The 26,419-nt window shown below is 45.1% G+C and overlaps 1 protein-coding gene across 1 annotated transcript in view; it reads left to right on the forward strand.

Annotated features, from left to right (window-relative positions):
- The window catches only part of LOC119404758 (CD109 antigen-like), a 99,163-nt gene extending 72,818 nt beyond the window's left edge, over positions 1 to 26,345 (forward strand). Inside the window, 13 exon segments of the mRNA XM_037671423.2 lie at positions 442 to 570; positions 1,554 to 1,725; positions 2,575 to 2,763; positions 4,336 to 4,405; positions 6,350 to 6,530; positions 8,089 to 8,166; positions 9,309 to 9,486; positions 11,260 to 11,489; positions 12,959 to 13,120; positions 15,068 to 15,264; positions 16,248 to 16,422; positions 19,046 to 19,151; positions 21,026 to 26,345. Coding sequence (XP_037527351.1) covers positions 442 to 570; positions 1,554 to 1,725; positions 2,575 to 2,763; positions 4,336 to 4,405; positions 6,350 to 6,530; positions 8,089 to 8,166; positions 9,309 to 9,486; positions 11,260 to 11,489; positions 12,959 to 13,120; positions 15,068 to 15,264; positions 16,248 to 16,422; positions 19,046 to 19,151; positions 21,026 to 21,219 — 2,061 coding nt within the window. The 3' untranslated portion in view covers positions 21,220 to 26,345.
- Positions 26,346 to 26,419: the final 74 nt, after the last annotated feature.

The raw sequence follows: 26,419 nt of genomic DNA on the forward strand, positions 1-26,419 counted from the left end.
ATTCATCGTCAATATTTTCCTTTAAACGTGCGGCCGTACTAACATCGATCCTCACAACTAGAGTTTATCACTCTCATTGCAAGTGCAGAAGCAAAAAAAAATATATATAAAGCAAACATGAACTTTATATATATATATATATATATATATATATATGATCTGACAAATTTTGATGTGAGAAAACAATAGTTTTGTGCACGTATTATATGAAAACGAAGAAGCAATAAACACGACAGTTTCAGTTATCAGATGTTGTGCATCACTCAGCTCAATAAAGACAATAACGACATTCAAGAGTGGTGCTTCTATGTCACGTCTTTTTTTTTAACACTCTGAGTATAATGAATTTCAGTTTTCGTCTACATTTTTGTTTCTACGATATTACTCTTGATCAAATGCTTTCGTTTGCCTGTGCACCCACTTTATTCTATATTTCAACAGATCCAGCCTTTCAACCACATCACCATACACGTTCCGATTGTGTCAGTGAAGATTGGACAGGTTGATGTGGGCATTGTGGCCAAGACACAAATAGCCCACGAAGAGGATACTATTACCATCAACTTTCTCGTGAGTACAATGAAGTTGACCAGTGCATGCATTTAAAGCGAGCCTTTTGCAGGCACCGACTGACGTCTATCTGGTACCGCATAGCGTGCACAAAATGTTGTCACGACTGGTGCCAGCTGGATTGCTGCTTGGTGCAATCTAGCGACGCTGGCACACGGCGCGCCGGCGGCCACTGTTTTAGGTTACAGTAGTCGAGCACGCGCAAAAGAATAGTACAAGTTGACGCTATTTGTCAAAATTGTACGGACTCGATGCAGCGACATGCTGTGTTCTGTACGAAAATGCCGGTGTATGCACTTTGGGTATGCGTTCTTAGCGCGTTTTTATTATTGGGAGTAAATAAACTCATGTATTTGTTGTACCTTAACCCCACGCAGTCCAGCTTATTTTCGACACGCTGAATATAACACGTCTGGGCTCTAATTTCAAACTCTGAAGTCAACGCTAATCCTATAGGAGCATTTCATGATATTATGGGACATCTTTCAGCTGAAGGTAGTAGAAACAAATCACTAAGAACATTTTTTTTATGTGTGCGAATAGGCTCTTCATGGCCAGAAATAAAGATTCACAAGTTTTTCTAATTTGTCTCCTGTGAAGTGACGTTCGGGCTGTATAGGAGCGCGACCCGGGAGCTCACGGTTAGCGGATCGTCGGGGAAAAATACTGAGAAGAGCAAGCGAGCGAGATAAAGATTTATTGGAGGCAAAAAAAAAAAACAACAAATAGAAAACAGAGCCTCGTTGAGACTGACAGAGAGGTTTCTTAGAATCTTTTGCTGGTAAGTTACTCAACTCACAGAAGGTGATTTTGTGCTTTAAATTCAGCGTGATTTTCGTTGTGTCGTCGCATGCACCGTTAAATTTTCTTCGGCTTGCATGCTGCTCTCTCACGCTGCAACTTGAGCCACTGTGCATCTGAGTTATTCTAGCGTTTTTGTAACGACGCTAGTGATCCGCATGTGTGCGTCGTTTTTTACGCAGCCCGACGGCGTGCCACTGCGTATGCACACGTCCCTGCTGATGGACCTAAGAGCGCAGGCGTACAACATCAAGTTCCTCGATCTCAATGTTACCGAGGACCCTATCATCCCCTTTGAGAGCCAGTATCGGCGCTACCTCTTCGGATCACCTGCCGCGCACGTATCGGTCATAGGTACGTCTCCGGTGAATATACCAGGTGTTTCTACGAGGACGTGAGGTATTATGTAAAAATAGGGTGATATACACAAAAAACAACATTTTCTACGGAAGTAAACTATAAGATGCGGCGGACGTACATAAAAATAAAATCATGCGAGTTAGTATTTCGTTAACTAAAATTGACTAATAAACTTTCTAGTCAAGCACAGTGCTACATGTATATTGCGATTGACGAATTGTAGTCGGGGAGCTTGAGAAATGGGGAAAAAAATCGCCGTCACAACTTGCGCAAATAAGAACACGCAACAACGTGAAAAAAATTACACCGCAAGAAGCTCCGCGCGAATGCCCGACACAACACAAAGGTTCCGCTCACATCTCCGTTGTACACGCAGTCATCGCCGTTTTTACTGTTGCTTTATATGTTACCTCGGTGCACCGTCACCGCAATTCGCTTATAGTGATGTCGTGCAGCTGCGTCACGATGTAATATTCGCGGTCTGCATTGCATCTCGGCATTTTTCGTTTCTTATATTTCTTGCACGCGCAATACGCACGATGATGTAATTTTCTGCACTTTTAGAGTATCTGATATATTGCGACTTGTTGAAATCCCGTTTGGCGCGAGCGCAAGTCATATCGAAAATTCCCTCAATCATTGTCTCCCGTAACTACTTTGCTAGGTGTACTCCAGCGCTCAAAGCGCGTGCAAACTGCATGGGACACTTACTTGTACATTAATTAACGCACTACTTATCACTCTTGAATACGTGAAAAAAAATACCGTCCTGTTTATTTGTTTGTTTTGCGTTCAGCGTCTTCGAAGATGTTTCTCCTTAAGCTCTCATTGCCTTGATTGCAGGAGACATTGTCGGAACACCCCTAGACGGAGACGTGGAACCAGAGGAATTCGGATTCTCAGTGGCCACGAAATCGGGCGAGCATGCCATGTTCAGTTTCGCCTATCAAGTTATCCGACTCACTTATTTGCGTCTCACTGACCAGCTGACCCGTGACATCGCAAAGCCTATCTTCGAGAAACTGAACAAAGGTACGCATACTCATGGTAGAGTATCACGCAGAGCATGCACCGGTTGCTCGATTCCATGCAGCACCAATGTCGCAAGCGTTTACTTACTAACAGATGAGCCTGCGTGGCATGTCACAAAGACGGCCCTGTGCATCCGGTTGCGGCGGATGCGAATGTTGGGCGAGCTGAGATGGCTGGTCGCTTCGTGTGCGCTGTCTATCCGCTCCCCTAATTTTGGAAATCGGGTTCTCTCGGAGAAGTGTTGAAGCGAGTGGCATTTCCTTACCTCTGCATGCGCTCTTCCTCATGCCAAATTTGTGAGAGCGAGTGTTCGCAGTCATCGAGTGAGATCTGTGCATATTGGCCTGCACGTGCGTGACACCATGCTTGTTAGTTTAATTACCAGGGGTACGTTTATGCGACACACAGACATAACCGGAGACATATCGAATCCGAATGGGATCGCCAAACATTTCGCTATATCGATGACTCGAAATACAGAACATGTCTCCCTGAAACTTGTCGGAAAATTCCGCACGTCTCGGTTACTTTTTTGAGATTGTAATAAGCAGAAATTTGCCGACTTGTCTGTTCAAGGCTACGCAAACGTGCAGCGCTCATGTCAGACCGGGAGACATTTCGCGTTCTGGAGTAGCATGACGGTCCTTTTCTTCAATAACGAACGCCGCGGGCAGTATGCTTCACTGCGTAGCGACTAGTTATCTGTGCCATCAGCATCCTTTACTGCATTACACTACTGTTCTGAGGCGAAGCTTGTTAAAGCACTTCAAACATGGTTAAGACGGCGCTTAAAATGGTGGGACAAAAAAAGAGTACATACAGGATCGGCATTCGTCCTGTGTAGTTTTATTTGTCCCGCCGTTATAAGGGCCGCTTTAACCACGTTTCATCAAGCCAACAGTCAACTAGCCCAATCGACTAGCCCAGAGCGCAAATGAAAGCGTTGCTGCTTGAGCCACCTATTTACAAACACGCTCCTTGCTCAGTTTTCCTCCACTGCCCTGCACATTCAGTGACCTGTTTGGCAATTCGTCGGTACCAATATTTCTGATGACGCACGAGATAATCGCAAACCAGCCAGGAGAAGTGCACTTGGAGGGGCGCACCGCGGCGAAGCATTCTCTATGTCGAACGCGAAGTCAACGGGAGTTCGGTATACTCACCGTACAGTACCGTACTTTTGCGTGGGATATTCAAGGTCATGTTATAATCGTATTCGTTTTATCCGGAATCATTCTATAAGGTTGAAAAAACTACAAATGTTACTTTGGGCACTTGTCTAATACGTTGCTATCGCTGCCAGTGCAGTCACCTTTCGGGAGAAGCTGAGTGTTTTTAAACAGTCCCATTATATATTGAATCGTCGTCGGTGCAACTGCCAGAGAAGTTTGGCTGGAATAGTCAGCGAAAACCATGTCCGGAAACTTGAAAATCCTAATTTGCTAGACACCCTGGAGGGAGCAGCTGTCCTTTTCTTTGAGTTCTCGCCGTTTCGATGCACCACAGTATTACCCGTGGAAGAACGAAAGCGAATAATACACTGGTGTTTTTTTTTTTTTTTTTCACTTCCAGCCTACGTTTATCAGAGTTCCTACTTCAAGAACGGTGCGTTCACCATGTTCAAGAAGGAGCCCAGTGTTTGGTGAGTCGATAGCCTCGTGAATCCTATTCTCCGCATGATATTGCAGCGAACCGCAGTTTATGCTCCTTGCCTGGTTTTCGCAACACGGAATACATGGCTGGGACCACGACTACACGCCCGGTGTCAGTCGAATAAGGTGTGCTTGCCTACAGGTTCACACTAGTATAATGCTAACTCCTGGAGAGCCGCCATTGTAGGTTGTAGTGTACGTTTACATAAGCCTTGGACAATCGCACAGTCATACGCTTAAGAGATGTGTGATATACATCCGCCGCGGGTTATTCGCGACACATACGCAGGGTATGCACTAAGCGTCTACAAAGAAAGGGGACCTGCTGGTGTGAATTATAAAGGCACATAACATCCGTAGTCGCAAGAGTAATTAAATTTCGTTTCTAAGAGTTCTCTGATACAAAGTATAGTCTTGAACTCGCTGTTTTAAAAATTGTGGGGCAAAAAGCGAAAGCAAGGTTTGAAAAAAATTCTAAGTGGCGGGGGTTCTCTGTGGTCAAACATTCACGATCCGCGAACTGTCCCTATAAATGCAGCTGCAAATAAAACTTTCATATATGTATATTGATCAGGTCATTGCGATAATATTGATTATATTTCAGAATAATAGAACTGCACGTCATTTTCTTCTGTCATGATAACCTGCTCGCTACCCGTCATGTACTGAAATACAGTACAGGCTGGGACAGCCCTTACACCTTCCATCACCTGGTCCTGGCTTCGAACGCCTGAAAACCCAGTGAATTGTATAAAATGTGCAGTTAGACTTATACGGTTGACATTCATCACTTGTGATGACTCTGCCTAGGGATGTTCGCCTCAGCACAGTCAATAAAGCATCCCTGAAACGATGCATACTGTTGCCATTGAGCGAAATTTTCGAAGTACGAAATTCGCGAGGGAGTTTTCTTGTGGCTTTTCCATTCACAGGTGAATTAAGGCGATCGACATGGTCGTCCCAGCATCGAAATATCCACCAGATACTTGATATGAATGAGAAAACAATGGCAGCTGTGAAAAAATTATCTTAATTTTGTACTCCGAAAGTTTTGGTTAGGGGTTAGATATGCAAATCGCTTCAACGTTTTAATTTTCATTCTTATTTGAGGCTTAGGAATGTGCTTAGCTTACTTTGAGGGAGAGTGATCAAGGCGTACGTGCACTGATACACGGTGCTAAGGAAGGCAGCTGCTGTCTTGACGAAGACAAGTCCACTTGTCGAAACGTTGGCTTCAGAAACACTACACGTTCAACGATTTCTCATCGCTTCAAGCATCCATCTTTCCCTGAACTTCTTTCTTATTTAGCTTAGCTCAGTATTTCGAGGTTAACTTGTGGTCGTGTACCACGAAGCAGAGATGAGAAGGTCATCTGCATGGAGCTGAAGCATTCGCATTCTTCATATTCGCAGTGTGGCTGAACCTTTGTGTTGTAAGTCATAATCACAAGAAGTACAACAGAACAGCCAGAGGTGTTCCATTGTACTTAAATACATGCGATATTGTACAGAAGCAAAAAAAAAAAAACTCCACCTCGTCATTTTAACTCTGAGCATTGTAGCCTAAAAGCAAGTGCACAAACCTGCCTCTTGAAGTCTAAAAGCAGGCTGCTAGGAAATTATTTGTGTAGGTGGGAGGAGGTGGGGCGAAGGGATGGGTTTCGACTACGATGAACTAACCGCTCTTACAGGCTGCTACTTGGGTCTGCCATGTTGCTGGTATGTCCTCGTGTGTTGCATCGTCGCTTCTGATCGCGTCCCTTATGCCCAACGTTATAGACTCTTGCAGGCTGCACACGTTGGCAGCGAAAATATTGATTCTTCAGCGACAACAACAGGTCTCATAACCGTGCGTTCTGTATAATGCATTTGCTTCGCCACTCTTCTCTGGCGAGTCACTGAAGGGGTCACTTCTCATGGTCATGGAAACACAGGCTGACAGCCTTCAGCTTGCGGATGTACATGCTGGCAGTGTTCCCGGATTGGGAGCACGACATCTACATAGACCCGCGGCTCATCACGCAAGGGGTCCACTTCCTGCTCAAGCACCAGGATACCAACGGCGCTTTTTACGAAACCACACGGTACCCGTGGAACCGCAGGATGAGATCAGAGGTACACGACGTTCACCTATCATTATAGCAGTCTAACTAGCTCTGTTTTCTTTGTTTTTTTTCTTGACTGGACATGTTTGCTTGTTCACCCGTTCGCACCATCATAACCTGTATCCCTAGCTGTGCTGGGGCTAGTGATATCAGGGACGCACCGTTAGAAGACGGCTTGATTCTGTGGGTTGTGCAGAAGCTGTAGCTCCCTAAAAGTGTAGTTCCCTAAAAAAGAAAGAAAAAGCGTGGTGAGCATGAGGTAGGGAGCAGCATCCCGATTATGGGTACGTGCTCGCTGGAAATTCCTGAAAGCCCACGGGGCAGCCGCATAAGCACGAATAGAAACGAAAGTCATAAGTTAAGAAGCGGGCCGGACGTGTCCGTTTGGAGAATTTTCCAATGATTGCAGGAGCGTCTTACACTTGGAGTGGGGGCGAAGTTCTCAAGTACAAGTAGGTCACTGTGGCCAAGATTTCATACTTATTGTTAGCTTCAAACTGCCGTTCGCAGTTATTAATGACATCAAATAGCTTTCATAAATAATTTTGTTTATATGCAGTAAGCTATGCACACATATGTGGGCATTCTTCTAGTTGCAACGTAGGTGCTTGATAAATACATATATGTCTCTACACGAACAAAAGTAATAAAGTGGAGAGCAGAAGTTCACTTCTGGGGTTTCTGCGAATGGTTCAAGAAACGTTTAAGCAGATCAGCCATAGCGCTCACATTCATATGGTCGTTAATATTCTGCGTGAGCCTTAAGGCCTGCACTTTGGTCCCAAATAACCAGACGATAGTCATCAATGCTGTGCGAAAGCGTTGAGGTGGAAAATTGGCACTTTAGACGTGTAGCGAGAAATTCACTATCAAATAAAATATGGATCGCTGGTCCTTGCAGCACCACACTTCCAGGGCTTACATAGCACAGTCGAGTAAAGAAATCGTGGCACGAACGGTTTAGCATTGAGCGGGGAACCGACTTGTAACGGCCGAGCGCCTTTGACTTCGTTCGTGCATTTATGCGTCTTTGTCCTTCTTTTTTTTTTGCGCGTGCGAGAGAGTTCGATTTATAAAGGCGAACAGCGTTGAAACACCGCCTGCTAGCGATCGTGCTGCAACGATCAGCATGGAGAGTGAAAGAAGCAGTTTTCGATAGCATGTGCATACTGTGCTTTCGTGTAGGCAAATTTAGTACCCGCATTGACGGACAGGCGTCCACTTTTTGTTCTGACTGGGCATCTGCGGCCTAAAACGTGGGAGCACATGTCCGTGCATTGCGTCCGGCTGGATGAGTCGAACTGCGGGAATCTTTGACGCATGCGCTTGTATGTCGTGAATAAAGATATGTCACTTTCGTGGGATTCCTACAGGAATGTGTCGTACCGCGCACAGGACGCCAACAGGTCTCCATACCTTATTGTTTTCGCAATTGCCCAAGTAATTTAAGTTTTCTATATTGTTGGCCACAACAACAGTTGCCGAAACTTTCATGGAGATTCTCCTGTTCGTCTACTTAAATGTCGTCAGTCGAGAAAGAAAAAAGCACTGTGTTTTTTTCTTTGCAGGCGCACAACAAGGACAAGAACATCACCTTGACCGCCCAAGTTGTTCTCACTCTCTCAAAGATTTCCGATCTCACTGGAGTAAGTACAGACACCTTGAAGTACTTAGATTATTACATTAAGCAGCAAAGCTTTTTGTTCAATCTAAACAATATATGTTACGTGTGGTTACAATATGGCGGCATTAACTAAACAAGAAAAATATTCTAGGCACTTTAAAGTACAAGACATTTCAATTATCTGATTTTTTTATTTACATCTGATATTTATTCCTCAGTGATATATCTGAGCGTAATAGTGATATATCTGAGCGGGGTCCCAACGCTGCCACCGAAATGTAACGGGCGTTCGGCGTCTTGAACGTGATCGCAGCGGAAAACCATACACTCTAGTTCCAACCGAACCAACCCCTCGACCCACTACTACTCTCCTACCCGTCTTTTCCCTTCTTATCGTCTTCTTTCACTCGTGGCGTTCTTTGGCGCCGTTACAATATGTATACCTGTTGTCTTCCTTAGCATCCTTACTTAATTCGTAATCTTTTTTTTTTGCTTAAATGTAAACGTTTTTACAGAGATTTGTCTGGCTGTGTGAAAGAATCCTAGGTGGTGCTGAAATTGTTTCAGTGGTAGTTTTCAGATAAACCCGACATTTCGGGAGCCATTCGGTCCCTTCCTCAGGAGTGGACTGTATCGGTTGTGGAAGCGGCGTCGCTTCTTCTCCCTTCTTGCAGCGAATAGCGCACGAGGCAATGCCTTGGTGTTTTGTAGAACTCTGTCAATTGACACGTGCGCTTCCTCTTTGAATGAAATCGCAACGTCGCACATGCTTCTGTTGAAGCGCTTGTGTCTTCTTCGTTCTGCGGCGTTTTTGGGTCGTTTCATCTGCTCATCGTATCTCCAGAGCTATTCATGCTACAGTACACTAGGCGCTATGAAAGACATCTCAACACGCAGTGTAGTTGCACGTAACTATGCATCGGACATCATGCTACATACCAATCGTTGTTTGCCAACCTAGGCGTTGCTGTCACGTGTCGTAATCCCGGCAGTTTGTAAATAAGGCTGTTCGTGAAATAAAATGCGCTACGACGAGTGAACTTTGAAGTAAGACGCAGTGAGCATTACGAGATCGTTGCCCTGTCTTAATTGTCCACTCATAATTTGAGCAAGCGATTACACGGAGCTAATGTTAAATAAAGTCACATGTATCTCAATGAGCAGGGAACTCGTGAGCGGGCCAATACAGCCAAGCGAGACGCAGTGCGCTATCTGGAGACACAACTGGCTCAAGTGAGAGACCCGTACACCGTAGCCCTGACAACGTACGCCCTCTTCGAGGCTGGTTCCAGCGAAGCGCAGTTCGGCTACAACCTGCTCCACTCCTTGAAGAGAGACGCCGGTATGATTTGTTTCCTCTCATTGCTGCAAAGTGCACTAAGTTGAATGAAAATGTTAATTGTTGATTTAGCGTCAATTATCTTATGCAAACGTGCTGTGTTGGCTTACAGATTATTTATTTATTTATTTATTTATTTATTTATTTATTTATTTATTTATTTATTTATTTATTTATATTTATTTATTTATTTATTTATTTATTTATTTATTTATTTATTTATTTATTTATTTATTTATTTATGTTCCGTTTGACATACTTCCAAGACCTAAGATGCGCCGCAGTAGCCCAAGGGCATTGTACTACTGAGCTCGCGCCAGGGTTCATTTCCGTCTATCATGGCTGCACCTCGATGCGGACAAAAAGAAGAAAGAGAGAAAAAAGAACCTCTCTTGGTACTAAGACTTAATTGCACGATAACGAACCTCAGACTGTCAAAGTTATTACGAAGTCACCCATTACAGAATTCCACCAAATCAGATTGTGGTATTGGTGCGATCTGGTCAATTAAGGCCCGAGGGCTGGTTTCGGAGAGCAAAGAATTGTTACACACATTGTCACGACAAAACTTCACATTAGCTTCTGAAGTTATGGTTCGAACGCAAGGATACATACATCGGAGGAAAAAAAATCTTTTAGACCTGTATTATAGCGATAGTTTTTGTGGAGCAGACAAGAGAAAAATGAAAAAAAAAGGGGGCGAGAACATTTCCGACGCGGTGACAGTTCGGGTAGGGTTAGCGCGGTCTTCATGGATGAAAAATTGGCGCGAATAATGCATTTTGGTAACAAAAGCAGCGCTATTCTGGACGAACTTAAGAGCAATATGATGTGTCATGGGAACGGTGTGGTTAAAGGATCGGAAATAGCGCATCTATACTTTATATTATGGCGAACAAGTGTTTTATTACATCGGAGTATAAAAGCGGCCGGAGCACCTTCAATAAAGTCTAGTTGAAAGTCAGCGCTCTTTCCTGTGTATCGTTTTCTTTTCCTACTGATGTTGCGCTGTAACCACGATATTTAGCATTGTTAGCAACACAGTCAACATGCATGCGCCAAGAAAGATCGCAAGGGACGCGGATGCGAAGGTAAGAGGGTAAGGCGTTACAGGATCTAGTGCCATGTCATCGATATAATACGTACTGCTGCTGTTATTGCGATTCTAATGAGTTATTCGCATGCTCTTACACTCCTTCACATTTAGTCCCGTGGGCAATTTTTTTACACAATGTAGATACGTTGTTAAAGTCTTCCTGAAGCTTCTGAGAATCTGACGGGTTGGTTTTCTTTAAGTAACGCCATCGTCAGCAAAATTATAATAGACATATTAAGTGGGGCAGGGAGGGGGGGGGGGTTAATGTAGTTGAGAAAGAGCAAAGGGCTCAAGACAGATCCTTGTGGGACACCGAATGAAACCTGGGAAGTAGTGCATGAACGATTCATAGCAGTTTCGTAGTATATGCGGTTAGGAATGAAGTCTTCAGTCGGATACGCAAAGTCTCCACACAAATGAAACTTCTTCGTCTCACATTCGGACACAACTTATTTATTGTTGGTTTCGCCCAAGCAAATTGACGTATAACACTCGACTGCCTGAAAGGCTCTCTCGCTACATTTGCGCCTGACACTGTGCGTGATTCCTGGTATTGAGGCGTTTAGCAGATGAAATTTTGTGTTGCACGTCTTGCGAACGTTGATCAACAGACGCAGTTGCAAGAGGCCGGTACTATGCGCATAGCTTGATGTGTCACTTGATCTGCGGTTTGGTTGCAGAGGGAGCCATCTACTGGAGCAGCGTGCCCATTCCGCCACCCGTGATCGTGATCCAGAGCCAGCGGCCGTACCTGATTCCCCGGATGCCGCACCCGGAGGACTCGTCTGCCGTAGAGGCCACGGCGTACGCCTTGCAATCCTACCTCAAGCAGGGTGGCGTCTTCCAGGATCAGATTGTCCGCTGGCTGAACCGGATGCGTTCCACCGACTACGGCTTCATCGGCACGCAGGTATGCAATCGGTTTTCACCGTTACGATTATTTCGCCCGACAGTCTTGTTAAGCGGTCAGTGTTGGGTGCCCTGTTGCATTCGTTTACATCTGGTGTGGTGACTAAACAGTTATGGAGTTTTGCTGCGAAGCGCAAAGTCAGAAGACTGCTTCACAGCGTTCACGTTCCTATCGGAGGACATCGTGAAAACGTTCGTGATTTTAGAGCATGGTACATAGCTGTTGTCCATAAGTAATCGTAGCGCTCCGTTTCGAAATCTATGACAATTAAAGCATTGCTTTCGGCCGCGAAATTCCAATTTTAAACAATCTAACTCGTTTACAATGAACTAGCGCACCATCGGCGACAGCAGATTATTGCACTGGAAATCTTCTTAGAATTCGCCTATGAGAGCACACGTAAGGAGTGAACTGTGCCTTTAGGCCACTTCGCATGGTGTTGCTCCTAAAGGGAACGTTTCTTTTCGTACAATTAACTGTCTGCCGTGGTGATACAATTGTTACAGTGTTCGGCTGCTAACCCAGAGGTCGCGGCTTCGATCCCGGCCGCGACGGACGCATTTCGATGGAAACGATGGAGGCGCACAGTACACCTCGCCCGTGCAATGTGCGACGTCAGTGCATGTTGGAGAACACCAGATGGTCAAAATTTCCGGATCTCTCCGCTACTGGGTGCCTCACGATCATATCGTGGTTCTGGCGAGTAAAACCGCCGATATTACATTGTTATGCCCTCGTACCCAACGACATTTTTAGCTGACCTTTCAACGCAAATCAAGTTCATGGCTTCTCGGGGTTTTTCAACAGCGGGGCTGTTTAACCTGGAGGTAAGGCCGTTGATATCCGCACAAAACTCGGTGGGTATGCGCCAGAGAAAGCGGGTATGTGCCAAGCAGCTCCTAGCATAGCATAGCAATGCATAGTATAGTAGAGCAAGGGGGTGGGAAAGGGAAATGAGGGTGAACAGGAAGGAAAGGAGGAGGGAAGAGGGCATAGCATGGCATAGTTTTGTATAGTATAGTTTAGCAAGGGGTTAAGAAAGGGAAGTGAGGGTGAGGAGAGGGGAAAGAAGGTGGGGAAAAGATGAAACAGCATAGCCTTGTATAGCATATAGTATAGTATAGCAGGGGTGGGAAAGGGAAGTGAGTGAGTGTGAGGAGGACTGATGCTGGGTGAGGAAGAGGAAGAGAAGGAGGGGAGAGAGTAAAGCATAGTAGCATAGCCTTGTATAGTATAAGCAAGGGGGTGAGAAAGGAAACTGAGCGTGGGGAGGAGGGAAAGGGGAAGGGGAGAGGATGAAGCATAGCCTTGTATAGTATAGTATAGCAAGGGGATGGGAAAGGGAAGTGAGGGTGAGGAGGAGGGAAAGGTGGAGAAGGCCACCAGCTCCGCTGTTTCCTCAGTCTTCGCACCACTAGTGCGTAGCTGCGCCAATTTTTTAACATTTGTTTTTATTTTGCATATTTCAGGACACGCTCGCGGCTCTGGAGGCCCTGACGCAGTACTCATTCCGAACGCATGTCCGAGGCATTACAGAGATGAAAGTAACCGTGGAATCTTCATCAAACCCAGGATATCCCAGCACGTTGCGGATATCCAAAGACGACTTGGCGCGCAGAAAAGTATTCGATGTGAGTATGGTGATGTTCCTTCAAGTAAAAATTTGGGCATCTTTTTACAAGGAGCAGTTTAACGTGAATACCACGAAAAAAAAAAAAACACATTACGTATGTAGCGTATAGTAATTCATTCACGACCAGCGTACCTGTTGTTTATTTATAAATTTCTAGCATGTGAAGGCCATATCTATAGCTTGCATCCTCCAATGAGCACAATCATGTGAATAATCGTGTGCAATGACGCGTAATGCTTTGTGAGAAACTTGTGGACATCCGCGATAAGCACCATCGCGTTCGTCGTCTCGAAGGCGTTCAGCTTTCAAAGGAATGCAACGGACGACGAACAGTTGGATTGTGTGGCTTGTCTTACGGGGACGCGCGAGACGTCATAGCTGCGGCTTTTTGTTTTAAAGTCCACATGATAGGCTGTAGCTATCCGGCTCGTGTGAACTTGCAACCGAAAAGTCACTGCTGTGCGTTCGATGTGGTGTGATCAGCATTTACCAAGATCTCATTTTTGTAGAACATGGAGTGCCGCTGCCGCATGTGCTCGTGTTATTATTATAGGTAATGGTGCCGTTGCTGTAAAATGCTCGCCGTGTCAGTCAAGCAGCAGGGCCCGTAATCACAAAATCAACTTGCGCTAAAAACGTTTGCGAGAGATTATTTTCAGCCAATCCTGATGCAGGGCATATCATTAGCGAGCCAGCTGGCCAATGGATCAAAGAGCACTTACGAACGAGTGGCCGAATTTACAAAACCTTCGTTTCGTAAATGTATTTTTCCATTGACCGGCCTGCTTCTTTAATGATATAAATAAATAAATATGTCCCCCATCAGGATTGGCTAAAATATTTTCTCGCGAACATTACTAGCGTAAGACGTTTTTGTGCATGCGGCCCGAGAAGTTTTGTGAATTCGGCCCCAGAACCCGTAATGCCAAACGAGCCTTTACGCTACCACTGTTCGTAAGAGAAAACTTCAGTCTATCTTTATGCGGGACATATAAAAGAGGGCTGTGTAATAGCAAGGATCACTTAAGAACGAAAAGCTTTGTGAAGTCGGCCCCAGGTGCGTCGTCTCTTTTTCTTCTTTTTTCTTTTCATTTTACACAAAGCTGATTTTTTAGCATGCAGCACAAGTTTGTTTTCGAGACTCTGAGCAGATCGTCTCCGTCGTCCTAGCGAGCTTTGACACCTTGCCCTTCGCGACCTTTAGAATCTGTATCCCAGAATAACATCAGTTTATAACCTTGCGTAATATTTCCAGATCAAGATCGTCCAGTTTTTGTTTACGTTAACGGCCCTTCGCTCATAGTGAGCTCACCTTTTGTGGACTGACTTTGCCGGTGCGCACCTTTTTGACTGCCCACTAGCATACGTATGTTCACATGCTTGCTTTATATACGGAAGGTTGTTTCGAAAAAGGCACTCGAAATTCCTTTAAAAAAAGGGAACAAGAGATACTAAAGCGACCACAAAGGCAGACATTAAAGATGACTAAAATCGGACTTAAGATAAGGCGATCTTTCTAACCAAGCGAGTAACATGATCGATCCTCATCGAGAGATTGAAGCGAGTGAGATCGCGGCTTTATAAAGACTCTCCCTCATGCTGGACCGATGGTGAAGCAGAAGTATTTGCGTCGCTCATGTGTGTAGGCATCCGCACAGATACGTTTTAAGGTGTAATACAAACAGACGCAACAGTCAACAAGCTTGGTTACGGGCATATAACGAGAGTAGCTAACGCCCACAAACGACCATACTGCGAAAAGCCTGCAGTACAAGAGAGTTTATGATTAAAGCTACTGTCTAGTGCGCAGTCCAGGGCCCCGTGACAATGGCTCTGTATGAATGAATCAATGAATCTGTACACTGCAAACATATTGTGAGCATTGTGCATTTCGAACAAAAGAACAAAAGATAAGCTGTGTTCATGCATGTCCTCCTCTGTGCAGGTCCAACCCAATGTTTGGGGTCACTGTGATGTTCTGGCTCAGGGATCGGGCCTGTCCCTGATACAACTAGACGTGACTTACAACGTCGATCGTGACTTCTTGTTAGTTCCTCCTGCCTACGAGGCTTTTGACTTGACGTTGGAGCCGAGGTTTTCGGGGAGGAACAGGTCACACATCAACATCCGCAGCTGTGTAAGGTGAGTCAGCCGGCTCTTATGCGCTACCTTCCTGCCCTTTTCACTTTAATTAAATTTCTTCGACATTTTTGAGCAAATAAATTTAACGGTGATCATACGCAAGCAGTAATGTCATGACAAGCACAATGAACTTCAGCCGCAGAGCTGGACAAGAAAGAAAAACAAATCACAGCAAGCACTGACAGCGACAGCAACGTATTAGACACCTACACAAAGTGAAGGTTGTAGTTTTATCGACCATGAATATTTCAGTAAATACCCACCTCCGAATTCAATTACCTAGGTACGCGTGCACCAGGGAAATGTTTCCAGATCTCGCTCGATGCCCGCGAACACTCGTTGTAACAATGCTGGCATGTTAAACAGCGCAGACAGAGGCGATCAAATGCACGAGATAATAAGGCAGAGCTTTGAGACAATGCGATAATGTCCAACACCAGGTGTGCCAAAAGCTAGCTCGTAAGGAGGGGACCAGCCATCTCGGCCTTTGCACCCGCCACAGACCACCTGCGAGAAAGGGCGCGCGGCCGCCAATGTGCTCAGCCGCGCGAAGCGGAGGACGGCCTGGCGGAGTAGAGAAGGAGAAGTGCGCTTAACTTCACTCAGGTTCGAGATCATCTTATAACCCACGAAATCGCGTTGGTGATGCCCCATTTCAGAGATGCTCACGCGCTTCTATTTCCGTAGCTTCTGTATACTTCTGAGTTACTGAAACGCACGCGATATTCGAACCGCACGGTGGCCACTAATTTTTGAGTCACCGAAGAGCGCTTGTTCGTCGCTGTGGGACCAAGTTTAGTCGCACTGTGTCACAAAGCTTTCCTCTTCCATCGTATAACACAATGTATCAGCTCGGTGTCGCCAGCGCCCGACAGTTACGCAAGAAGCATCGGCAGCTATGCGCTTCGATCGCGTTCCAAGCACTGTACATTGCTTTTGGAACTCTGTACGTTGCATTCTGATGTTTCTTCCCTTCCTTCTAGGTGGACATTGACCAACATGAGTGCGGAGAGTGGAGCAGCTGTACTGGAGTTAGTCATTCCTACGGGTTACGCTAACTACAGGCCGCATTTGGACAACTACGTCAAGTCGGGCGAAGTCCCCCGACTAAGCATGGCCAAAGTGCTTCCCAGGACTGCAGTTTTTATGTTTGAACACGTAAGTAAATACGCTTGATTGCAACTTGTTGATTATGGTTTGTTAATGGATCAGTGGGTGTCACTCGTCCCGTTAATGGGGATGGCAATCGTCGGGCGGATTCCAAGGGCTGGCGTCTCGGCCCTCCGAAAACGCACCATGAAAGCGCGGACAATTTAGAGTTGGTTCTTTTAGTGCGCCAGCGAACGCCGGTTGTGGTCCAAAGACCGAGTCAGAGCCGAGAGTCGATAACACAAACGAAATATATTCTCAGTTAAGGCAATACAAATATCACAAACACATGCACACTCGGCTGATACCAGTTACAGCTTCACGATATAACGCAGATGGTGTTAACACAACGGGAACTAAACAAACAGATCACACGCTATAAATGCGATCTCATGCATTACAACTATTCAAGGACAGTTAAAGTCCTGAATATACAATGGCGTATCCAGTCCACAATTCTTGGACGGTACTTGAATGCTTCTCTTCGAGGAAACACTCACGCCAGCTCCAGCGTTGATCGTCGTAGTTCAACCGTCGGCGTAACTTGTCACGGCTCACACGGCGTCGTCATCCGATTCTTTCAGATCGACAATCGACTGACCGCACACCATCATAAACACGTCTTCTTTGACTGATGGAACCACACTCAGCATAACTTCACCATCTCCGGGCTGACTGACTCACTCACTCACTCCTTACTGACCCGTCGTCGTCACACTCTTTTATCTCCTCGCCCCAGGGTTGTAGAAGCGTCGGGAGCGTTCTCCGGCGTGTAGCACAGCCAAAGCTAGGAAAAGGGCGAGAGCTTTCTCGTGGCTTTCTCGTAGGTTTGAATCGCCGCGGCGTCGCTCGGCGATGCGTCACCCCTTCCCTCTAGAAACATCCAGTCTTTGCGGGGCGCTTGATCTGAGACTGCTAGTGGGCGAGGAGGATGCGGCGCGTCGGCGTCTTTTGATGCTTGTTTTTTCGTCGTTCGCGCTTCTTGGGCGACCGGCTCGCGCCGTTCTCTCCCGCTGCCGTTTGAAAGCGGCAGCGCGCGCGCTTTATCAACACGCTCGTTTGTGACAGTCGGCTGAATGTACGTGCACGCATGCAGTAGAAGGGCTATTGTTGCGAGGGCTGTAGATTTATTTTTATTAACATGCATTCCACGTCCACCTAATGCTGTTCAGAGTATTCGTCACAAAAGCGTCAATATTCATAACTAGAGACCGGATTTTAGGCAAATGCCTATTTTGTTCCTTGCGCTCCTATCGCGCCATTTTCATATATGAGCATGAATTAGAGGTTAAGAAGGGCTTTTATAGTGTTTTTGTTGTGCCTATAAATGCCTAATGTTTCACTTTTTGAGCGCACAAATGAACAAGGATGAAAAGCGATGCGGTCACAGCGCTGTGTCCGCGTCGCTTTTAGTCCTTGTTCATTTGTGCGCTCAAAAAGTGAAACATGAATTACCAACATGCCCAAGCATACGCTCTTTCAATATAAATGCCTATTTTTGGCATTCGTACCTAAATACTTACAAATGCCTATAAATGCCTATTGTCAAGATTGGTGCTTATATGAACACCACTCAGCTTCAAATTTTGCTCGCGGGTGCAGTTTGAGACTGTTATTCATGTTACCGCGCAACATTGACTGTTCAAATCTGGGGTTAAACCAACTCCCGGAAGCAACCGCTATCAGCAGTGAAGTGGGACACGCCGGCGAGAATTCGCCGCCGCGCCGACATGGCACGAGCGGTTGGAGAATGCGAAACCGCAGGGAACCGTCAGCGGAAAAGAGAGTGAAGAGCAAAAAAAGAAAAAAAAATGTGATGTGCACGCAGCTTCTGTTTTGTTTGCAATTTACTTTTTGAGGTGTTCACTGCAGCAGCGTTGCCAGAAATTTTTTTCTGGGAGGGGTGAGGTTCAACCATGCTTTATGTACTATGTTCGCGCGTGCGTTTCTATGTATGCGTGTATAGATACACATACAAAACTGAAAAGTTTCGGGGGGAGGGGGGTTTGAGCCCCCGGGCCCCCACCCCCCACCCCCGCCTGGCAAAGAGTGGTTTTCTGCCAGGGGAGAAATGACTCTACGCGATCGACCCGGCCAATAAGAGGAATCCCTCCCTTCTGGTTTTTTAGCCATCTGGCTATCTGCTCATGATCTGCCCTTCTCAGTCATGCCGAAAAAAAAAAAGAAAACACAGGAGTGTGTTGATTCGACAGTGGACACTTGACTCACCATGCAGAACACGGGAGAGACCGAATTCTGCAAACCGTGCGGGACAAAGCACAATTGCACGGCTATGCACCGTCTCTTGGCGCCTTTGTGCCATCTTAAGCAATAACATTTTTGTTTTTCTCTCGTAGATAGAGGTCGCACACGTCTTCGTTTGAAATTATTTGAATTTGTGTGAAATTTATTGTGCCTATATTTACGATATTGGAGGCCCAAAACGTTGTTTTGCCTGCCTATTTTTGGCGCCTAAAACGCGCTTTTTTAATGCCTGTAAATCCGGCCTCTATTCATAACCTTCTCCATATACATTGCGAGGACATCATTCTGATATCTTTACTTGGTGTCTTTATTTTTATACGGTAGGAAATGAGACAGTTCTAACACTTATGGGCTTGAACGATTGCAGCTTACAAGTGAATGGACCTGCGTCAACTTCCTCATCCAGCGGTGGTATCCTGTTGCTAACTCGACGCGGTACCTGAAAGCCAAGGTGTACGAGTACAATTTTCCAGGCAAGTGTGACGATTGTGTGATTGATATACTCCTACCTCTCCCTTTGAACCGATCAATTTAACTCACACGAACAAGCGCCCACAATTTGTGTGTCTTCAAGATTGACAACGAGTAAATTGGGTTGCGTTCCCTTTAGAGTGCCGTGCTACTACGACGCCGTGCTCTCTGCTTTTTGCTGTCTTGTCAACCATTCGAGTATTCCTTGTGGTCCTGTATCATTTAGTTTCAAGCGATAAAGTACGTGTCACCGTCGACGGGTTCGTATAAACATATTTTCAGATACCTGAAACCTGCAAAGCTGCCTTCTCCACAACGTCAGTATGTATGTGGAAAAGCTAGCTTCTCGTTTCGGATACACTTGTCTGTTCGTGCATTCACTAAGTTGGTGTTACAACTGGGACGTACCGAGGAAGGAGGAGCGAATAAATTTTAGCACGAAAGTGTTTTATGCCGGGGTCCACCAAGTACTTCCGTTACCGGATATGACGTTCATAAAATGGACGCCAACGGGTGAGAAAGAGAAAAGTCAAGAAAAAGATCCGCCGCTGGGAATCCAACCCACGACGCTGCGGACGCGACGGTAAACGCCCGACGCGAAACCAACTAAGCTAGCTTGGCAGATGCCGGAAACCTCACAAACGCGCCTTATATATTTCACACATTCTCTCTCGCATAGTGCTCTCTGTTGGCGGTGTAGATAGGCGAGGCGGAGCGGGGGCGGTGCCGCCGTCTGTGAGAGGTGAAAAGAAGTAATGCGTCACAATCGACATTTACTAGCGCTTACTCTGAGATTGCGTGCGATATCGGAGGTCATGGTTAAAGCAGTTAAAGCGTCTCGATACCAGCGAGGGACACTGGCCGCGCTGGCGTCGCCGAGGCACCGTAGACGCAGTTACGTTCTTTGCCTTTCGCTTCGTGTGAGCGTGCGCCGGCTCATCGGAGTAGTGCAGCTTCCACATGCACCAACGGGATTTCTCTGCCGCCGACTAGTTCGATTGCAAGAGCACCGACTAACAAAACAGCTGCAATACGTGTTGCAGATAGGACACGATTTCGACGGGCGAATGTCGTGCCTTGGTGGAGCGAGACAGAGGCTAGTGGGACGCGCGCGTTTGCGGCTCAAGCCAAGAACCTCTACGAACTAGGCATCAACATGGGTGCATTCACGCCAATCGGTGCTATAGCTGTCAAGCACGAATAGACATGGTAGGAGCTCTGATATATAACTACAGAATAAGGACTACTTCTGTGCAGACACGTTTCACTTTCGTGTTTTACCGATTCCTATGACGGAGGGATCAGCCATGTTTTTGTACGGCTCGCAGGCTAACGTGAAATTTGTTACAAAAAAAGTATTCTGGTGTATTTCGGGTATAAAAACGAAATCCCTCGTAGTTTGTCAAATTTAACCAAAAAGTTGACCCAAGTTTAATAAGATGCGAGTAAAGTGTTCTCGAAACCTCGCAAACGTGGCGTCGTGGCATGGCGAAGAAACTTTAAACATGGTTTTATTGGCTGCCCTTCAATTTTATTGCACAAGTTACGTTTATAACAATATCTGTCAATACCACACATGTGATACGACGTAACAGTTGTTTTTGTCGGACTCTCTGATACTACCTTACGAAACGAGTTGCGCTTCTGGCGGTACATACTACTCATAGTAACGTTTCTTTTTGTTATTGCATTTTTAAAAGTTTATTCGCACATTCCATATTCTATCAGTACTATCGATATCGGTAGTATCGGTTGTTGATACCGATAAATCTCGTTTGAGTGCAGATTATCCCTGCATTAAGCTCCGTAGTCGGATTAATAAGATTAAGTGGTTGAGGTTCTGTGCTAGCTCATTCTCGTTTATTGCAATTTGCAGAAAACTACAAGGAGAAAATATGGGAAAACTACGACCTCTACGTGCTGAGCATCTGCGAAGTGTGTGGTTCCTACCAGTGCCCATACTGCCCGCACTTCAGCGGTGCCAGCGTTCCCGCACTGAGCTGGACACTGCTAATCGTGGCTGTGGTTCTCCTGGGCCAGGAACTTTGCTGCGCTAGAAGGAACTGCTGATGAGTGTGTGAATCTCCACAATGCGTGCGTGTAAGCGAGAGTGATTGCAGCACCGTCTTAAGACCTGGACTTAGTACACGCATGGTGTACTGCGGCGAATTTTATTTTAAAGCATACATTTGTTCGGCGTGGTTTGACTGGGTGGACGCGGAAGGTGGTGAGCGTGTTCGAAACGGCGCCAATCGTTGAGCGCTAAGGCACTGGCGTTTGGCGCACTTTCTGCGCAAAAGGTAGGCGGCGCATTGGTTGTTCCGAATGTTTGTGGCTTAACAAGTACTGCTTTGTTGCTTGAGGATGCGCCTGGCTACATAACACTGTAAATTAATTGAACCTCGGTGCGATATTTTCAAGCACGGAAAGCTTGTCGCGTACCGCGAATGGTAACTCACGTGAAGAAGACAAAATACAGTGCCATGTGATATTAATTATAGCTTACATGTACAAACGGTGCAGCGAAATATGTTACACACAATTGTTTCAGAAGACAAGTTACAGCACCCACTTGTGGGCTCATTCAAATTTTGTCATGGAGATATTTTTACACGTTTCTTTTAGCGCACGGCATGAAGCGATACTTTTCAGCTAGCGTCACAGTGCATACTGAGGTAGACGTCGTTCATAGAGTTGTCATTAAGACATTAACATTTTTCAGCGTTAACTCACAAATCAGTGGTCAGATAACGTGTAATAAGCTGAAAAGTTGAAGATGCTTTAAGTGGTTATATAACCTAGAGAAGAAAACAGTCGGCTTCATAATATCGCATGCATTCCAATGCGAATGTATTGTCTTAAGAGCCGTATGACGTGTTTTTTTTTTTAAATTACTATTGCAAGCATCATGTATGAAAGCATATAGAACCCACTTATCACGCTCACAATACAGCATCTTTGTAACGAGCCCGATACTAACAAGGAGTGTGGGCATAACGATGATAATGCAAGAGAGTTATTTCTACACAACTTATAATGTCGATAACACATCAATGTACAAAAGTGCCCGAAAGGTCCTGTATTTGAAATGTAGTTCGTAGGCTACCTAACGCGAGTACTGGCTAATCGTGGTGGTGAGCATGTTATTAGCTAAAGCAGTTGGCAAAAAGAGTCCTCAAGAAGGAAGAGCTTCGTGAATTCGAACCGATAGAGCAAACACTAACGGTGATAAGCGAAACACTAGTAGTTCACGTCAAGTATGCTATTGCGTGACGTGCACGGTGCCAGCTGATTAGCATCAGTGAGTGAGACTTGCGCGTTGATATTTTCTGCCGATCTTGGTGCACAAGCGCGTGAGCCCTGGTTTACATAATCATTAGCGTGCAACAGCTGTTTGCAAGAACAGACTCCGTCCTACTGCTAATGACCTATACTATTTGATGTTACAGTATTAGCAAATGTGTATTGTAATATCTAGGCTAATACTGCAACGTGTAAAATATGGTAATAGTGTGATACGGTAAAGAAACGAGGTCTTTAGGTCTGAAAAAAATTAATCGAATTCAGGTGTGCACGACCACAATGTGGCGTGAAAGAAGGCAGATAATGACCATTAGTTATTGACCCTGTCAATAGGTCAATAGCGCGTGCTCATTTCATCAATAGGTGGCATGCGTGATGAGCATGCCATCTATCATGCTATTTGGGGTTATTTTTATCGCTGTGCCACGAGATGACAGCCTCATTACTAATTTGTGCTGCTGGCCATTCCTCGCAAAACAACGTGGACAGCCTTCATTGCTTTCAAACTTAATGTATAGCGGAGTGTGCGAGTTCTGCAAAGCGTGACCTACATACACAAAGAGCCCTGGTGGATACATGAGAAAAGTAGAGTATATCGCTGAATGACTGATGGACGTTGAGCGCTAAATTGTGCGGGCCACGCGAATAGCTGCTGGCGGATATGCTGCAAGACACCAGAGCAAAAACGTGTCGACTGTTGTAAAAAGCCTAACGAAGAGATATCGATCATGAAGACTGAATCGTACTAACAGAGTGGCCGGCTGTGGCCTGTACGCCAGCATCCGTAGGTACTACGTCGCGGTAGCGGCTAGGTTTCGCATATGCTTGTCGTATAGCGCATCTAGTATATGCGGCATGACCATGCGTGATCTCATTTCGGCGTCAGCCTGAGCTTTTCTTGTGAAAGATGGGGCCAAATCTTCCGACTGAACACTCCAGACAAGTGTGATTCAGACTGTACGGACTTTGTATTGAAAAAACTCTGGCAGTCGAAGCATCGATGTCATTTGTAACAAAGTTTAAATAACTGGTTTCGCATCTAGGTCAGCAACCTTCAGGAACTTTATTTTTTTTCTTGTGCAGCCTGGTTTATAGGTTTAGTGATTTCAAATAAACAAGCGAATATTACTTATGTTGAACGCTTATTGCTGCTCTTGAACTTCATCATCCTTTATTAAGCGGAAAGACTGTGATGCCTTTGTTGAATACTTAGCTAAAAATATTCGAGTGAAATACAGGGTTCGTAACATGTCAGGCATTTCGAATGTGTAACAGCCCGTGTCTAGCAATTCTTAATTTATAACTTAAGTCATGTTTCTCCTTAAATGTCCTGGAAATTTACTTGCTTAGAGACGTAGCAGCGCAAGGCGCAGGTACAAACTTGGTGTCGTCTTTTCCTCTACAGCAAAAGAGCAGAACGTTTGCCCCACTTGCTTGAAACCTGTTAGCCACATACAAATCAAATGCGCACTATTTAAACTGTATAGTTAAACTAGTAGTACTTGTCCCGTACTAGTATTATAGAAACTAATATACAGACGAACTCGCAGCACCGCGTGAGCTGATCATATTCAAACAGTACAAGGTAATAATTCAAACGTGCCACACCACGGCGTCACTGTCAGGTTGTGATCTAGCCTCTGGCCGGGCTGTTTAGCGTGATGAAAAAAAAAAAGAAAAAAACGCGATGACATTGCGGATGGCATTGTGTATGAGCCTATTGATGCGTGTGTCTTTTGGTTGTGCATAGCATAAATATTAATAGTCCAATATGCGAAACTGCTCATACGCAATATCGCTTCGTGAACTGGCTGGTTCCCGAGCTATCGCGTGGTTGGTGGGCGTCGGCTAACACCGAATCGATCTCACGTAGCTTCGTGAACCGTGCCTCAAATTCTCAGGCTGTTTCGTTTGGCTTTGTGTTGTTGTTATCTTTGGGGCAGTAATTGTTAATTAGCATTAGCCACCACTGTTAGTTATTTCCTTGTCCAAGATGACTAATGGACTGCGTTTATTTAAGTTATTCCTCATACGTATGCAAAGAGCTTTACGCAGTGCATACATAAAACCTGTAACATTACGCAGAAGTGGTAAATCTTCATTGTTTGTCTATACGGCGTAAAATAGAAGAAAGAAAACAAGTTGCCTTGCCTGATGCGGTGCCCAATCTGTATCATAATAAATGCGCTAGTAAATAAACAGTGCGTTTTTTTAGTACGTCAAATGCGACCGCAGCAATGATATGGCTGGCGCGCTCATTGTTAGCGAATGTCACACACGAGGTGCTAATGATAGCCCAAAACACTAAAGGTTGAACCTGCGTGCAACGTGGGAATCCAGAAGATGAATTTAGTGCAATTTATGTGCCTTGCCGCAAAGCTATTTTCTTGTTATTGTTTGGTCCGGTGACTTTTTTGTGAATGTTTTATCACATTTGCTGAGTGAAATCAGCTACGAGGAGACTAAAGTGTACAAATATTTGCAGTTACCCTGCACAATGAATACTGAGTGGTTTAAAAAAAAATATGTACGCGTAAGGACAAGTACAATGAAAAACAAAAAAGTGTATTCGTAAAGAAAGGGGGAGCGGGAAGGCTGCTCGCCTCTTCGCAAAGGCGTAAAGCATATATCGCGGGACAGCTATAGTGCTATAGGCACCGCTGTCGAAATGCATCACAGACGTACACCTGTACGATAAACGTGTGGTTTAGACAGCAATAAATCGAAAGTAGACACTGGCGAAAATGCACAGTGGACTTTTATGAATGACCGCATTTTTTGCGCATGAGACGGTCTTATGAATCTAACAAAAACAAAGATGAAAACGTCACTTCAAATGCCCCCTCAGTATTTCGTTGCGTACAGGAAGTTTCAGATATTTGCACACTCTTGCCTGTTTGTACACATATTGTGCAGTGTAAAGAATAATGTGTGTCGGTGTATGGTGTTTTGCATTTTATTTTACGGCAATTTCTTGGAGTGAGTGCGGACTTTGAACACGGTTGGTGTTTTGCCATTTTGTCATGCAGCATTACATCAGATTATCGTTGTTTAGAACGAGGGAGAGCGCGAAGTAGTCGTACATAGTGATGGCCATACTACGTCTTAACGTCGTGCAAATTGCATAGCTTAACAGCACACAAATTTGTGACTGAAGCTCATGCGAGCAAATATTATTTCTGATGGAGAAAATAATATGCCCAAATATGCAGCCCAGAGATTAGGCGAAAACAGAAGAGCGGGTAATTAAGCTCCAGACCTCGCCATACGTCCCAAATCTTTTAATTAACTCACAACTGCAAAATTTATTCTCTGGGTAACTTAAAGTGGAGCCTTCGTCCACTGGTGCGAGTGTTGAAGCGGGTGTTAGTCCAGATGCCAATGCATAGACTCTCCGAAGAAAAATTTCAGTTCAAAGCATACTGCCTGACCTTCGGTTATTGTTTTACTTTAGTTAGCCACTGTGTTGTATTCTGGTTTCAGTCAAATGAGACTAACTATCATTTGTTTTGTGCGCTGCCCATGTTCACTGCATGTGCATTAGAGAACTTTATTTGTCTCTATAGATTATGTATCTCACCACGAATCTATATCACTGCCACAGCTGCACCATGAAATGAATGTGTTGTTTGCTGCCAAGTGTGTCTGGAAACTACAACTTGCGAACCTTCGTATCCATACACATTGGTTCTCGTTGCTACGTGTACATGCGTGTTTTGCATTCTTGAAAAAGGTCAGCCACTGATGAAATGTGTGATGTCAAGGATATTACGTGCACCTGAAGACGAGGGTTTGCATTTTCTTCTGGCCCCTGTAGGCCGACATCGCGTGTAGAAAACTTGCACAAATTATGTATGATGTACAGATGCAATACAACAAACAAGAGTTTTTTTTTTATCCTGGAATGTGTCCGTCGTCACTGTTTTCGCCTTACTATATTGTTTTCAAAACACGGGTCTAATAACTG

This window comes from Rhipicephalus sanguineus, chromosome 1, assembly GCF_013339695.2.
Source record: "Rhipicephalus sanguineus isolate Rsan-2018 chromosome 1, BIME_Rsan_1.4, whole genome shotgun sequence".
Classification (NCBI taxonomy): Eukaryota; Metazoa; Arthropoda; class Arachnida; order Ixodida; family Ixodidae; genus Rhipicephalus; species Rhipicephalus sanguineus.